This window comes from Magnolia sinica, chromosome 17 (assembly GCF_029962835.1).
Source record: "Magnolia sinica isolate HGM2019 chromosome 17, MsV1, whole genome shotgun sequence".
Taxonomy (NCBI): domain Eukaryota; kingdom Viridiplantae; phylum Streptophyta; class Magnoliopsida; order Magnoliales; family Magnoliaceae; genus Magnolia; species Magnolia sinica.
The window spans coordinates 71,413,059-71,428,865 of record NC_080589.1 but is presented as its reverse complement, the minus strand read 5'-3'; the positions used below and the strand labels follow the sequence as shown (position 1 = coordinate 71,428,865).

At 39.8% G+C, this 15,807-nt stretch overlaps 3 protein-coding genes across 5 annotated transcripts; 2 read left to right on the top strand and 1 right to left on the bottom strand.

Moving 5' to 3' along the window:
• The first annotated feature begins 1,550 nt into the window (after positions 1-1,550).
• LOC131230623 (B3 domain-containing protein At1g05930-like) lies at positions 1,551-2,917 on the top strand. The gene is made up of 2 exons (XM_058226517.1): positions 1,551-1,897; positions 2,860-2,917. Exons 1-2 carry the CDS (start codon positions 1,551-1,553, stop codon positions 2,915-2,917), a joined length of 405 nt encoding a protein of 134 aa, XP_058082500.1.
• A 113-nt stretch (positions 2,918-3,030) lies between these two features.
• Positions 3,031-3,570, top strand: LOC131230622 (early nodule-specific protein 2-like). The gene has a single exon (XM_058226516.1). It carries the CDS (start codon positions 3,031-3,033, stop codon positions 3,568-3,570), a length of 540 nt encoding a protein of 179 aa, XP_058082499.1.
• Positions 3,571-9,686: 6,116 nt separating this feature from the next.
• On the bottom strand, positions 9,687-15,278 carry LOC131231255 (proliferating cell nuclear antigen-like). 3 transcript variants are annotated; one of them, XR_009164261.1, is made up of 4 exons: positions 14,573-15,278; positions 14,151-14,461; positions 13,096-13,167; positions 10,021-12,269 (listed from the first exon to the last, which is right to left on the bottom strand). XR_009164261.1 is itself a non-coding variant. In XM_058227395.1 (3 exons), exons 1-3 carry the CDS (start codon positions 14,227-14,229, stop codon positions 9,878-9,880), a joined length of 303 nt encoding a protein of 100 aa, XP_058083378.1. In that variant the 5' UTR covers positions 14,230-14,566; the 3' UTR covers positions 9,687-9,877. The 3 variants fall into 3 exon arrangements, 1 of the variants encoding a protein (XP_058083378.1); XR_009164262.1 differs by having other exon boundaries at positions 14,151-14,312; XM_058227395.1 differs by lacking the exons at positions 13,096-13,167; positions 14,573-15,278 and adding an exon at positions 9,687-9,996 and having other exon boundaries at positions 12,165-12,269; positions 14,151-14,566.
• Between the last annotated feature and the right edge of the window lie 529 nt (positions 15,279-15,807).

Here is a 15,807-nt window from a genome sequence, read left to right as displayed (position 1 = left end):
TGTGAGATTCTCTCGGATATTTTTGTTTCGATGTCAAGGTTGATATCTGAGATCAATGTCAATTAGGTAGTCTAGTCAAGATGATTAGGTCGGTTGATGAATCTTATTGCTGAGCTCAGAAATTAACCAGTTCAGCTCCGTAAATGAGTATTTCATCATAGTTCAAGCCGGTTTCTCGGGTGGTAGCCACATCAATGGCTCGGGAGTTACCTCTGCTGGTCATTTGCCATGTGTCTCTAACTCAGCTGGTCCTTTGTCATGCGTCTTGTATGATTAGACAGTTCAATTTTCCCGGTAACAATGACCATTTTGGAGGCCACTATTTAGATGATTATGTTCATCCGATATCTGACTACCTTGGATCGATTTCCATCCACGTTTGGCCTCACTAGATGGACATTAATCCTGTTTGAAAGACAACATGTCACGTGTAGGTAGCAATTATGTGCGCTATCAGATTCCGGTTCTTCCAACTCTATGGTATCAACTGCTACGAGGGAACAGGGCAGTCAACGGTCAGCCCTGAGGTACGTCTTTGCCCGGATTTTGAACGGTTTCGGGCCAGGGTGTGGCCCACACTAATCCAAATTCTGTTTTTTTATTTCTTCTTTTTCTTTACGCTCGAGTCCGGCCCATTGACACCCGTAATTACTAGTACATGCTCCAGCGGACGCGGATGAGATACTAACAGGTCGAGATTAGCTACTGAAGTGACGTGGGCCCTACCATGATGCATTTGTTGTATCAACACCGGTCCAAAGAATGAGGCAGATCCAAGACTGGGGTGGACCCCACCACAGAAAACAGTGATGAGAGTGACGCCCACCGTTGAAACCTTCCGATGGTCCACCATGAAGTTTATTTGAGATCCCACTAGATGTATAGGTCTAGCAACACCACCCATCCATTTTCCCATATCATTTCAGGTTTCATTACAAAAAATGAGGTAGTTAAAAGTCTAAAGTGGACCACACAGTGGAGATTAAACATCTACAGTTGAAGTTCTTTTGTGGGCCACCAAGGATTTGGATCAAGCTGATATTTGTCTTTTGCCTTCATCCAGTTCCAAGTGACCTTATTAACAAGTTAGATGGCAAATAAACATTACAGTGGACCTTAAGAAGGTTTCAACCGTCGGAGTCATTATCACTACTGATTCCTATGGTGTGGTCCACTTGAACCTTTTATCTAACTCATTTTTTAATTCTAAAATTAAAATGATACGAAAAAATAGATAGACAGTGTAGATGAATCCAAAAGTCACGGTGGGCCCGCCCCAGCACGTTCCGAGCTCGGATAATGGGTAGTACCTAATCTGCGTTCAAACAAGGAAACATTGACTCTTCTCATAATATTATTATTATTTCATGAAACAGACATCAGCCTCTTCCTTAGAAACCATTTCCGGTACTACATGTCCAAAAGCCAACCCAAAAACCCAAGAGAGTTGAAAGGAACTAGAGCCAGTTCCTATCTTAGCTAGAATGCAAATGAATAGTCCCCGGCTTCCAGATCTCAACTCCACCTCCTACGCTGAAATCGAATTACGAATGGGTGGTAAAGATCCTACCCTCGTGCTGTACAGAAAGCTCACCGAGAGTGACGTCGACCCAAGCCTAGGTCATGTCGTCCTCAACAACGAGCTGCTGAAGGACCTGATCCCAAAGATGAAGAAGACTGATGTATCAGTGCTGCTGGATTCTAAGAGCAACGGCCTCGCAGTTGAGGCCGTCGATAAGGAGTTTAGGATGTATTATGTAGTCATCAAGCGGCGGGACATGGACCAATTCGAGCTCGACGAAGAGTGGAAGGTTATTGTGGAGCTGAACAAATTGAAGGAGGGGGATTCCATCTGCATTTGGGCATTCCTATGTGGAGATGATGGGGATTTGTGTCTGTACATCGAGGTCGAGTGATGGTGTCGTTAGCCTCTGTGACTTCTTCTTTTTTTTCTTTTTTTTTTAAAATAATAATTAAAAAAACATATTAGAAGGGATTTCTGTAACTTCTTCAAGCATTTTTGGAAATGTACGATGAGGTTGTGATTTAATTCATATTCAGTTTTGTTTGTGTGTGTGTGCATGTAACTTATGAATCTTTTAATACATGGAAAAAAAAAAAAAAACTAAATTATAATATTACAATCTTCTACTTACGAAAATGAATAATAACCAGCTATCAACTATTACAATAACAGACTTTAGCATCAAGCAGAGATGAGCTGAGATGGGCCATCATGATTTTCTTGGACGGTTGTTGGTCTTATTAGGGAAGATGAAGAGCAAGTAAAATCTCAAACTGCTGCTGAAGATAGCCATGACCCACACCAAACACTTCATGTATACATTCATGATCGTCGGGACAGGCGAATACCACGTTGAGGGCCCGTCGCCACCACCCATATAGGGATCTTCAATCTCTTCCTCTTCTCAGAATTTCGGTCATACACATGCAAGCACCAAAACAACAGCATCAGCAGTACATAGACGAAGAGCACAAAGGCCAAGGTCCATGGATCGTCATTTGATCGGACGACTTCGATTTCAGTGTTGATGGTTAGGAAGCAGATGACTGGTATGGACATGAATTGAATTCTAAGTTTTGTTCATTTACTTTTTATTCAGATAGAAAAACCCCTCACTATCAAAAACCCTAAAACCTGCGAATCTGGAACCTCTCTCAGAGTTACCAATGTCATCCGCGACAAAGAAAAAACCCAAACCACTTGAAAATTTAAAAATACCAAAAGCTCAAAAGTACAGCAAAAGAGAGACTACCCAGTTCATCATGCAATCAAGGTATCGGTTCATATGATACACTTGCAGAAGATCTGACCTTTCATCTGTTGGAAAATTACAGGTCTGCAGCGGTGTGGAAAGAGCTGCAGACTAAGATGGATACATTACCTGAGGCCTGATCTTAAGAGAGACACATTCTCGCAGCAAGAAGATTAATTACCCGAGACCTACTCTTAAGAGAGGCACATTCTCTCAGCAAGAAGATTAATTACCTGAGACCTGATCTCAAGAGATGCACATTCTCGCAGCAAGAAGAGAACCTAATAATCCACCATCTGCACTATCGGAGAATTCCCGCGCTGCTCCACCGGAAAGCCACTCTCCACACCACCCGAGGATTCCCCCGCTGCTCCACCGGAAACCCACTCTCCTCACCACCCGAATCTCTACCGGAATCTCCTCACCACCACCGGAAAGCCACTCTCCTCACCACCCGAATCTCCACCGGAAAGCCACTCACTCTCATCACCACCCGAGTCTCCACCGGAAAGCCACTCTCCTCACCACCCGAATCTCCACCGGAAAGCCACTCACTCTCATCACCACCCGAATCTCCACCGGAAAGCCACTCTCCTCACCACCCGAATCTCCACCGGAAAGCCACTCTCCGCACCACCGGAGAATTCCTGCGCTGATCCACCCGAAAGCCACTCTCCGCACCCCCCGAACCCATCCTCCAGCTGCTTCGCGCACCACCCACCGTCCAAATCCCGGCGACCACCGTCCGGCAGCCCCATTTAAAAAAGAAAAACCTCGATCACTGAAAAACTGAAACACCCATCTTACCAAAAAACCCTCTCTGCCGGCACGGTGTTACCATCCCCTCCTAACTGTTTGAACATGCCTGTTTAGATGTTTAGATGGCGAGATTAGGTGGTATTGAATTGCATTGGGTCTCGTACAAATTTTAAAATTCACTCTATCTATGAGCCTTCATTGGTGATTGTCAATTAATCATAATTCAATTGTCCACCAAATATAAATTTTACTTAATACAATTTTTTTTCAAAGGACGAATTTGATGTCAAATATGAAATTGGACAGCCAAAATACCAAAATACTCTGTATTAGATTTTTGTACAATAATAATGCTAATTTCATCTAATACATCTCCATACTCTATATTAGATTTTTTTAAATTTCATCTAATACAGTTCCATACTCTATATTAGATTTTTGTACAATAATAATGTTAATTTCATCTAATACAACTCCAAACTCTATATTAGATTTTTAAGTTCATCTAATTCAGCTCCATGGTCAATATTTTCGATTAATAAATCCGCCTCTAATCCCTTTCTTCTCTTTCCATGCCACGCTGCCACCTGCCCGGCGTCTTACGTTGATACCGCGTATCAAAAGTGAAGTGGTTGCCGCTTATCATATCAAAAGTGAAAGGGTAGTGAACGTATCATATCAAAAGTGAAAGTCGTACTGCTTATCATATCAAAAGTGAAAGTGCTAGTCAACGTATCATATCAAAAGTGAAAGTGGCAGTCCGCATATCATATCTAAAGTGAAAGTGGTAACGGCTTATCATATCAGAAGTGAAAGTGGTAGTCCGCTTATCATAAGTAGTTACCCGACGCGCTTATCAAGAAGACGTGAACACGTGTCTGAAGCCCTTTATAAGAGGAGAGGGAGCGTATTAGCTGTTACTCGGGTAAGACATTAGTGGGTGTTACCCCCAACCCTGTACGGCATACCTTGATTTGTTTGTTACATATCCAAGACGTTCATCCGTTTCTTCATCTCATTTTAAATGCGATCCTAAACCTTAAGAAGATCCAAATCTAAAGTGGACCACACCACTAGAAAAAGGGATGAATGATCATTAAAAAAAATTGTGGGCCAAAAAAGTTTTGAATCAAGCTTATCTTTGTATTTCACTTCATCCGGATCTTATTGACATTATCAACAGGTTGGATGGGAAATAAACATTAGGAAAACATCACAGTAGCACTTTGGAATTTTAATGGCGAGGCACTCAATCACCACTGTTTCTGTGGTGTGGTCCACCTGAGATTTGGACCTGCTTAATTTTATGGACTATGTCTTAAAATTGGAGAAACGGATGGACAGGGTGGATAAACAACAAATCATCAAGGTGGGCCCCACTGTAAGGGTAACACCAACACCTAATCCGCTGCCAAGAAGAGAAGGAAAGTATTTTTACAACCGACGTGGATTTCGTGTGCCCCGGTCCACACGAAGCTCTTGTGGTGGTAAGCTGCGTGGGGCCACAGAAATAAATTCTCATATTTTATTGATCAAAGTAGCTTCCACGATACCCCAACCAAAGATGGGCGACAAATAAAATTAAAACTCTTAGATGGAAATATATGTGCTGTCATCAAATGGGATTCGACAAGAGACCTTTATACTTGGAAGCGGATTGGCCGGTGTACCACACACCAGCTAGGGTACGTGTCGTGCAAAGACGAACGCCGATGCTCCTCAAGCTCCGAGTTGTAAGAACGGTTCAAAGGAGATCAAAGTTACATGCCCCCACAATAATGTATTTATTATATCCCACCGTTAGTCCATTTTTTGAGATCATTGTATAGTATTAGCCAAAAAAATTGAATTATATCTCAACTGGACCACACCACAAATATCAGAGGGATAATGATTTTCACCATTAAAACATTCCTAGGGCCCACCATAATATTTATTTTCCATCTAATATGTTCCCAAGGTCACAAAGACTTGGATAGGAGAAAACTTTCATATTGATCCAAGACCTAGTAGAAGAGGGGAAAAATTTTCACATTGATCCAAAACTACTATAACCCCAAAAGGGTGTCAATACTAGACGTTCAATCCACTTATTTTTGCAATGTGTTCCATTTGATCTTTATATCTGTATTATTTTTCAACTCAAGACTTACAACGGGCTCGCCAAATGAATGGACGGTATGGATATAACACATACTTCATGGTAAGACCCACAAAACTTCCTGACATTAATACGTTGTTGGTGTACTTTGCTAGTGTGGTACACTAGTAAATCCGCTTCCTTTCTTATTTATTCTCTCACATTGGGCGGGAAGCGGACTGGCTGGTGTACCACGTACACACCTGCTATATCGTTGATGTATTGATATCAGCAAGTTATGTGGGTCCCATCATGAGGTAGGTATGATATCCAAACCGTCCACCCATTTTTCGAGCTCATCGTAAGATTGAGATGAAAAATTAAACAGATCTAACAATCAAAAAGACCACACTGAAAAAAGCACTGGGGGGATTGAACATCTGCCACGGAAACCGTTTTGGGGTTTATAGAAGTTTTGGATCAATATGAAATTTGTTTTTCCTCTGCATCCAAGTCTTTGTAATGTTATGAACAAATTAGATGGAAAATAAACGTTACGGTGGGCCTTACAAAATTTTTAACGGTGAAAGTCATTATCTCGGCTGCTATTTGTGGTGTAGTCCCATTGATCTTTGGATATGATTCATTTTTTGGATAGTACTCTAAAATGATCTTAAAAATTGGATGAATTGTGTGGATATAATAAATACATCATTATGCAGCCCATGTAACTTTGATCTCCTTTGACCGTTCATATAACTCGGAGCTCGAGGAGTGTCAGCGCTCGGCTTCGATGAATCCATGCCCCTCTTTGTGGGGCTCACTTTAATGTATGTGCCTTACCTCCATGTCATCCATCCGTTTTGACAGTTGATTTCATAATATGAACTAAAAAATGAAGCCAATCCAATATTTAGGTGGACCACACCACGAAAACAGTGTTGACGAATACCCACCATTAAAAACTTCTTAGAGGACAACAAAATGTTTATTTTCCATCCAACTTGTTGATAAGGTCACAAAGACCTTGATTAAGGGAGGACTACACCCATATTGAATGTAGACCTTGGATTTCATCCCTCTAAATTTCCTATCATTTTTGTGCGAGGGTGGTGCACTTAATCATTGGATAGATCAGGAACATTCAAGTCGGAAATAGGGATTTTATCGTGGGCTTGGCAAGGTTACGCAGGACAGCCCTAATTATGATGCATACTCATTGAGATAGTTAAACAGCGGAAATAAAAGGAATAAATGATCTAAAATTCTAACAGTAATCATCATAACTGAGAAAATCATAAAGGAAATATGCAAGGGAGCGGGCCATCACTACAACCATGGATTATGGAATTCAATTACTACTTAGGTTGGATCCGGCGAGGGATGAGACCTCCCGATCTTGCATGGTCATACCCAATCGATCAATGAAGATCACTAGTCCGAAGAACCAAGAAGTTTCTCGGATTAGGGATTTGAGAATTTGGAGATTTAAGGTTTAGATCGGTTCTCAAGATTTTAATCGAAGAAGGATTAGCCAAAACTGAAAAATTAAAGGAAAAAAATTATTACCTTGAAGAAGTTGAAGGGGCACAAGAAGAAATTAGAAGAAGAAAATCAAGGGGAGAGAAGAAGCACCATTAGAGAGAATAGAGGAAGGAGGTAACCAAAGGGTTTGCTTTTCATTAATCAATAATTAAAATTCGAGTTTAGGGCTTTAGCCCACTTAAATAAGCAAATAAAGACATAAAATTACTAAAATACCCCTATAATAAGCAAATAAAGACATAAAATTACTAAAAGACCCCTAACTAAGTCAAAAACACACAAATAACATAAGTACGGAAAAGTTTGGGCGCTCGGTCTTCTTTCTCCAATCTTCTTTCACATGTGTCTTCTCTGAGTGGGGTCTTCTATATGTCCAATCACATGTGAAAGATCTTCAGCTCCTCAATAGTCGCCTATCCACAAGGACAACACTTGTGGTTGGCACTTTCTTCGTTGGTACACCTTGAATGCGCTTGTGTCCGCATCACAAGGTTAGGCATATTGTTCTGTGCTAGGTCTTTTAGGGGCTTAGGTCCAGCTCAGGCTTGGGTATAAAGCATCGGGCCAGCCCAGCCTAGCCCTAGGTTGTCCCTGTCGAAACCCATCCATTGCCATCCCTATGTTGATCGTTTGTAACTGTTGCTAATGCGAGTGTTCTCACACAATGGATAGACTTGATTTCACGTATGCAAAATTGTAGGCCCTACAAAGCTCAGGTGTCTAAGACAAACTGACCCATAGTTCAAGAACCCAATGACTTGCTCAACTAGTCAACTCAACAAGATTTGAGGTCAGAATCCCTAAGGGAGCATTTGATCTTAAGAACAGGTTGGATGACAAATAAACATCACTATGAGGCCTAGAAAGGTTTCAACGGTGGAAATCATTATCCCCACTGTTTCCTGTGGCATGATCCACTTGATCTTTGGATATACTTCAATTTTGGGCTCAACCCCTTAAATTAGATGGAAAAGTGGATGGACGGTGTGGATAGACCACATACATTCAAGGTGGGCCCAACTGAGTTTACTCAGTACGATAAGAGCTTACCGAGTAACTCAAGACGCAATCCGTTTTCATATATTAGATATTGAATTGAGTCAAACTCAAAACTCATTTGAGTCTATGTTAATCCACGCGACTGGAGATGAAGTCAACATCAATCTAAGGTTTTCATGGCTGAGAAACTGATAGAAAGCATAGTCCGGGAAAAGGATCCTGTGCTGATTACATCTTTTTCCAACCTAAGAATTTAGAAAACCAAAATTTAGACCATGAACCAAACTAAAAAATCTCTCTCTCTCTCTCTCTCTCTCTCTCTCTCTCTCTCTCTCACACACAGAGGAATGCTCACTTGCGCACATGGGCACCTTTGCATGTGTTCTGATTGTCTAATCGAAACGGTCTATGTGTCACCCTGATATATAAATCTGGTGGACTATAGTAAAGAGAGTTGCAAATTAAGAGAGGAAACTGTTTTCTTTTTCAATGCGCCACCATTCAGATTTTGGACTCACATAACGTATGATGAGTTCTCAAAAAGTTTGCATGAGTTCTGTGCAAACTGGTGCGCAGCTGATCATTTGGATATATATATATATATATATATATATATATATATATATATATATATATATATATATATATATATATATCGAGAGAGAGGGAGAGAGAGAGAGAGAGAGAGAGAGAGAGAGACTATATGCGTGTATAGTAAACACATATGGTGCTCAAGTGGCACCGGCTGGGCACCCGTGGGGCCCACGTAATGTATGAAGGCCATACAATCCGTTCATCAAAAGTTTCACCTCATATTAACGCCAAATGCCAAAAATCAGCAATATTAAACATTCAAGTGGACTACAACAAATTTACATAGAGGCCCATCTGAATCGAAAAAGATTGATTTTAGGCTTGACCTTTCAACCAGGTTAGATGATCGTTCTAAATGGCCTGGATTTCATATATACAATGCAATCAGCCCTCCACGCAAATCAACGATGACGCTTTCTCCCAGTGGTGTGGCCCAGCTAGTTCACAGAACAGCCTGATTTTTACAACCGTGGAGGAAAGATAAGCCAATGTACAGGTTGGATGCACCATGTGGGCCCCACATCTGCGTAGCTTGGCAGTGAGGTGAGCGCCAGTAAAGGCGATGTCGGTAAAGGCTTTACCGGCGGTTGTGCTGGACACCCTTATAGGTAATATTTACCGGCGCTTATAAAGTGCCGATAAAGGCATGTCGAAGCGCCGATAAAGGCCTGTGGAAGCGCCATGGAAATGCCGATAAGAGGTCTGCCCAAGTACCAGTATATGTGTAGGCCACTGCTTATATTTGATTGAAACCTATATTCTTTTTTTTTAAAAATATATTTAAAACTTAAAATATAATATTACAAATTCCATTGTCAACCTTGTGGCCACACTCAAATCAGCATTGTCACAATTGTTAACTCATGAAACTGCACCTGCAGAAAATATGTTAGCTTTGCCTGTCCATTGTATTGAGTCCTTAGTAAAAACTAAAATTGATGGAAGACAGTTGCCGGTCATGCAGACTTTTGTCTATTCATTAATTCCAGAAGTCAAGCCTATCAATGCCTGTAATTCATGCCTGACCATGACCCATAATGATTGTAAAATGTGCCTGTAACGGGGATTTGTGGGTTCCTCAAAGGAAAGATCCATCAACCTTAGCTCGGCCATAGCCCATTCATTAGCCAGCCCTAAAAATGAATATTAAAATAATATTTACAATAATAGGTTGAATGATCCCAAATACATTTGAAAAAAAAAAATCCATCGTTCCAGCTCCCATCCATCCCTGCCTAAATCCTGCAAAACAAAATAGCAAAAAAATAATAATGATGATGATGATCATTGTGCTCCATGCATTAACATACCTAGTTTTCTCTAATGTAGGAGAGTTGACAAATGTTAAACATTGGGAATGAGTGCTGTAGGAAAAAGGATTAGATGAAAGATGCTCCAGTTCTCTTGGAGCCTTGTAAGTTAATAGTGCTCCTAGTTGTATCAGGCCACTTGGGCAGTTTAACCAATCTATTTGAACTGTTCATTGAATCCAAAACAGAATTCAAGGGTAACCCTACAGACATCACACTGATTGGATGATCCAATTCATCTTTGAATTGGCCTTCTTTTTCTTCTCATCCTTGTTCCAAGTGATGGATGTGATGAATGTGATGACTAAGATTGCCTGACAAAAGTGATTCCGTAATATCATAACCAATCCACGACATGCCGTAACAAATAGACAGATTAAATTATTGATTGAACCTACTTTTGTGTGATCAATCTTTACCGTCCATATTGAAGGCTATTGAAGATGCTTAACATTGTCATGCGATGTTTGCATGGTAGCCCATGAAATGTGAAATGTGCTTTGGATCTAATGAAAGTCTAGATCAACGGATTGGACGGTTTAAAATTAAAATGTCTAAATACAGCTAGGAGCATTATGACTTGCGTGTGCTCTAAGGGCACTTGAGCATTGCTGAACTATAATGGTTATATATTAGGCCCTGTTTGGTAGATGCGTAAAAATGAATTCATCTCATTTCTTTAACAGTAAGCGTGTGGTGGAGATCTTGATCCCTAACGCATTAGAGATCAAGATCTGTAATACAAAATTACAATTGACTAACATGAGATGAGCTCATTTTTAGGTTTCTACCAAACAGGGCCCTACTATTTTAAAGGTATTTTAGTATATTTTTATTTACTAATATAATTATACTTTGGCAGGATTTTAAATATCATTTTAGATGGTGAGTTCCCTGTTTGTCACCAACATGGAACTTCCCTGTTTGGTTGCTAATCTGTATATTTGGGGCTCTTTACTAGTGCAACCATGCCATTGATCGGATGCCTGCCATCATGGATGAAACATGAAAAAAAAAATCTCCCTAATTGGAAGATCCTATCTACCAAATCTTTTTCTCCATTGAATGTAGACTGTTAGGGCTTGTTTGGCCCATTGCATTAGGTGGGATTAAGGTGGATGGAATTGTAAAAGTTACAATAAATGCATGTGTAAGGTATTGTCCCTGGATTGGGTGTATCCCATATTTCCTAACACTATGTTTGGAATGTATGCATTAAAAAATAAATCCCAGGATTTACTTTCAAATTGCATTTGGATTGAACTTAGATGAAGCAAAAATCCATCAACCGTGGGATTAATAATCCCATCCCAAACTTTCCAACACAAGGCTCATTTTCCAAAGCCTACAAAGTTAATTTTAATCCCATCTCACACTCCTTCCGAACATGACATCCCCAATTTCAAAGTGGGATTAGTAATGCAATCCCATTTAATAAAACTTAATACCACTGTCCAAACAGGCCGTTAGTGCATTTCTTTTTAAACGTGTGTTGGCATGCCTAAAATGGAAAGGTTAAGTCAACCAAATGAAGAGATGTTTTGGTGAGCTAGCAAAATGCTTAGATAGGGGTAGATAGAACACACATTATGATGGGATCCACAAAGCTTTTTCAGTAGCTATTAATATAAAGGTCTGTATTATGAGCAATGCATATTGAGGTGGGCCCTATAGTCAAAGGTAGCACTCACATCGCTGGTTCCGGGGTCACAAGCAAGTCGCACTCCAATATTAGAGCAGTACTCGCTATTGAATAAGTCCACATTGACCAGCGAGGTATACCATAGACAGATACTCTAATATTTTACGTATACGGCGGATTGAAGCAGCGGAGAAAAGCTTTTGATACTCTGACAGTGTGATGAATGGTGCGTATGTGCTTTAAAAGAACCTAAAAATTGCATATTTTGAATGCAAATAATTCAAATTGAACAGTCCACCCCATTTTAGATGTATCTTGAACTAAAATTTCAGCTCGTTTTGATCAGATGACTATGGGATTGGTGTACATCATTGGACAGTTTAAAAGGAAAATTATCCAATGGCTCTATTTCAACAACCAAGCGCCCAGGATTCAGAGGTTAGGATTCTTTGACGAACCTGATGGCATCTTTACAATGGCATGATACTCTACTCCTGGAATTCCAAGATGCTCGCTGTCAATGTCCATGAGCTTCATCTCAAAATCAGTAATCTTATCTTGACCTTCAAAAATGAAAAAACCCAGATCAGTGATAAAATTCTGGGGAAAATGCAGTATTTCAATCATCATTTCTTGGCAGGGTAGTAAAAAGGAGTTTACAAATAAACTAGAATGAATAAAATAGAATACATACAAAAAATTTTAAAAAAAAATCCAAAATGAACACAAGAAATTTGTTAAAAGACCCAATTTATCCATCCATTTCTTCTCCTCTCAACAATACATCAGTCGGCATTTTCATTTGCTTCAGCATCCCATATAGTGGGCCCATTTCTAGCAATCAAGATTATTGATACAATGTGCCCCACTGTAGAGGACAAAGTAAACTAAACATCATTCACCAGACTCACATCCACCCATGCACATACAAGATCAGAAATATCATCCAAAGTTCAAGATATCAGAATGCATCATATAATATAGAGTTTTGCTAAGCACGCACCTAAAAAAAAAAAAAAAAAAGCTGATGTAGATGGCACACATCTGCTAGCATGGCACATCACTCCGGGACCCAACACATCATCAGGTTGGTCCAACCTTAAACACATTTTCCCAAAAAAAAAAACAGGCTCAATCAGCATGTGGGCCCTGATATTGGAAACAGTTGGATGGGATTCTGTGGAATAGCTTCAACAAGAATCGCTGTAAAGATGCTATTAAATGGACACACATCTCTGCCAAACCTGGTGCTTTTGGACCGGGTATGCACAACCTACCACATACTAACAATGCCCTTCAACCAGGCTGGAAGATTCTTATGCAACTTGAAAAAACCTGAAAATGCTAAATTCACGATTAGAAGAAGTATAGGCCTATTGTCATGCTTACAGAATGTTAAGATTCGTCAAATTACTGAATGAGACTTGCAAATCTCCACTGAAATTGTTGTAAGATAGATCCCTGGGTCAAATTCAATGGGTAAATTCTGATTCTAAGAAAAACAAGTACTAAATATCGAGACCAAACAACAAGAACAACAAGAAAAGAAAAGAAAAAAACAGCATCTGGAAAAACATTTCTGTAATCATATGAGCTGCGAAATCTTTACATAAAAAGTCAAATCTCCACGATTAGAAAGTAGTTTGAATTCAAGAGTTCTAGGTTGAGCTCTAGTTTGAATCTCAGCCCATTTAGTAAATGAGCTGGGCATAGGTTTGACTTCTTCGCTTGCTTAGGGCCTGTTTGGCCGGGCGGATTGGAAGGGATTGGATGGGATTGGAAGGGATTGGAAAGTAATAAATCCCGGGATTGGCCGGGCGTGCCAAACAGACATGGGATTCTGATCTCGGGATACAGCAATCCCATGGGATCGCTAGCAATCCACTGACATCAACATCATTATCTTAAAATCCATCCAATCCACCCTTATCCCATTCAATTTTGCCTTGGACGTGTTTGGTTCGACGGATTGGAAGGGATTGGAAGGTGCAATCCCGGGATTGGACAGCGGGCCAAACAGACTCGGTGATCTAATCCCGGGATATAGCAATCCCATGGATCTTGCACCAATCCACTGACACTGCCATCATTACCTTGAAAGTGATGCAATCCACCCTAATACCATTCAATCCCTTCCAATCCGCCCGGCCAAACACACCTTTAGTGAACAGGTCAAACCCCTGATCCAACTCAACCAAAACCCAACCCATTGCCAATCCAAAAATTCATTAAAAATTGTTACATGGACCATGGAAGGATGTTACATGGCTTCCCATCAATGGCATATCCATGGTTACAATGTTACTCTACTTATAGTATGGGGTCTGTAAGAGAACAAAATAAATTCATTAAAAATTGTCTTGGGAAAAAAGAACAAAACAAATACAGATCTACATGAATTTCAAAAAACCCAAAAAGAAAAAGGAAAAGGAAAAAAAAAAAACCTTGGATTGTGAAAAAGACCCACTTTGTTTGCAAACAAAGGGACATGATCTCTCCCCTTATACTTGTGATTTGACCCATCTGCTTCCACCTTTGTACCAGAAAAGATGAACAAAACCACCAAAGCAGCTCCCACCAATTTCACCAGCATAAAGGGCTAAAAGCTTTCCACCAAAGAACAAAATGGTTCTAAGTCATTCAAATAGTCTTAGAATTACAAGATGTTAGGCTGGTCGAAAAATAAAGTTATTAGCCTTTCAATTGGAGCCAATTTAATGATGTTCTTACATTGTTTTACGCCCCCAAAAGTGGACTGCAAGAAATGTGATGGAACTTACAGGTAGAGTTGACTAAGAAATTAGGAGAAATTTTGGTAAGAAAAATATGTTGAGCTGGTATCAAATCAAGAAAAGGGGTATTGTACCTTATGGAGAGGGTGGATTTCATGCATGTAAAGATGGACTTTTAGCTTTTACAGCTGCCACTTTGATGCATGGTTCATATACATGAGTAACTAGACTAGATCACAGCATTTTTGGAAACGATATGAAAAATTAGTATCCCTTCCAAAATTATCATCTGAAGGATTGACCTGCCAAAGAATTTATAAGGATCCTCCCACTGATTCATACACAGCATAATTAGCAAACAGGTGCCAGAATTTTGACTCAAAATACCACTACAACATGACATATATAGTTTAGATATTCTACAAAATACCACTACAATATTTGTTTCTCCAACTTTAGGAAAGGGTAGACATTACCGGGATGGTCAAAATTATATTCATGAACTCGCATCAGTTCCTCCTTGGGCAAATTGTGATATAAGGAATCATGTAATATCATAAGCACAATAGTCTTAAATGCAAGCACTTTTTCACAAAATAGAAGCCATTTGTTACAAGATTAACGTGAATCAAGGCAACCACAAATACTTTATACTCAGTAAGATCAAGTTAAAGAAACGTAAACCATTTAACCTGAAAAAGGGCTTGTTGAACTTCAACATTAACATCTCTCTTTTTCCTTTTCTTTTTCCTTTTTTTTTTCTTTTTTTTCCCTTTTTCCCTCAATGGATCAATTGTTAATGATCAAAAGGTTAAAATGAACAGGCATTTGGGAGCAAGAAATTACTTGGTGGACAAGGACAACACACTAGTCATGAAGCTGCTCAATGATCATGTCACAGACAGTAGTCTTCCCTGATGCTGCACCACCAGCAACTCCTGTGCAAAAAGCACCAAATGGTGTGAATTTTCCTGACGCCGCACCACCAAACGTTCTCAGGATACTGGTGGGGAATGATTGATTACAACTCACAAGTCACATGTTAAATTGTTGCCTCAACAATATTCACATATTAGACCTGTGGCCCAATGGTACTAGTCACTTAATCCTGATATCTAGGTCTAGTGTTCATACCATGGTAGATCTACAGCAGTGTTTAAATATCAAATAGCATGTAGCGTAGTGTTCACCTATCTGAAGCATGAGGTACAAGCTACATAGCGTGAATGACATTAAAATAAGAAATGCAAGTGAATAAATCACATCCCCTAGCGAGTGAAGTGCAGAAAAAAGTTCAGCATACCCATCAAAAATTTCCATTAAACACTAAAACATGACATTAAAATAAGATGGATAAAGTTCAGCCTAC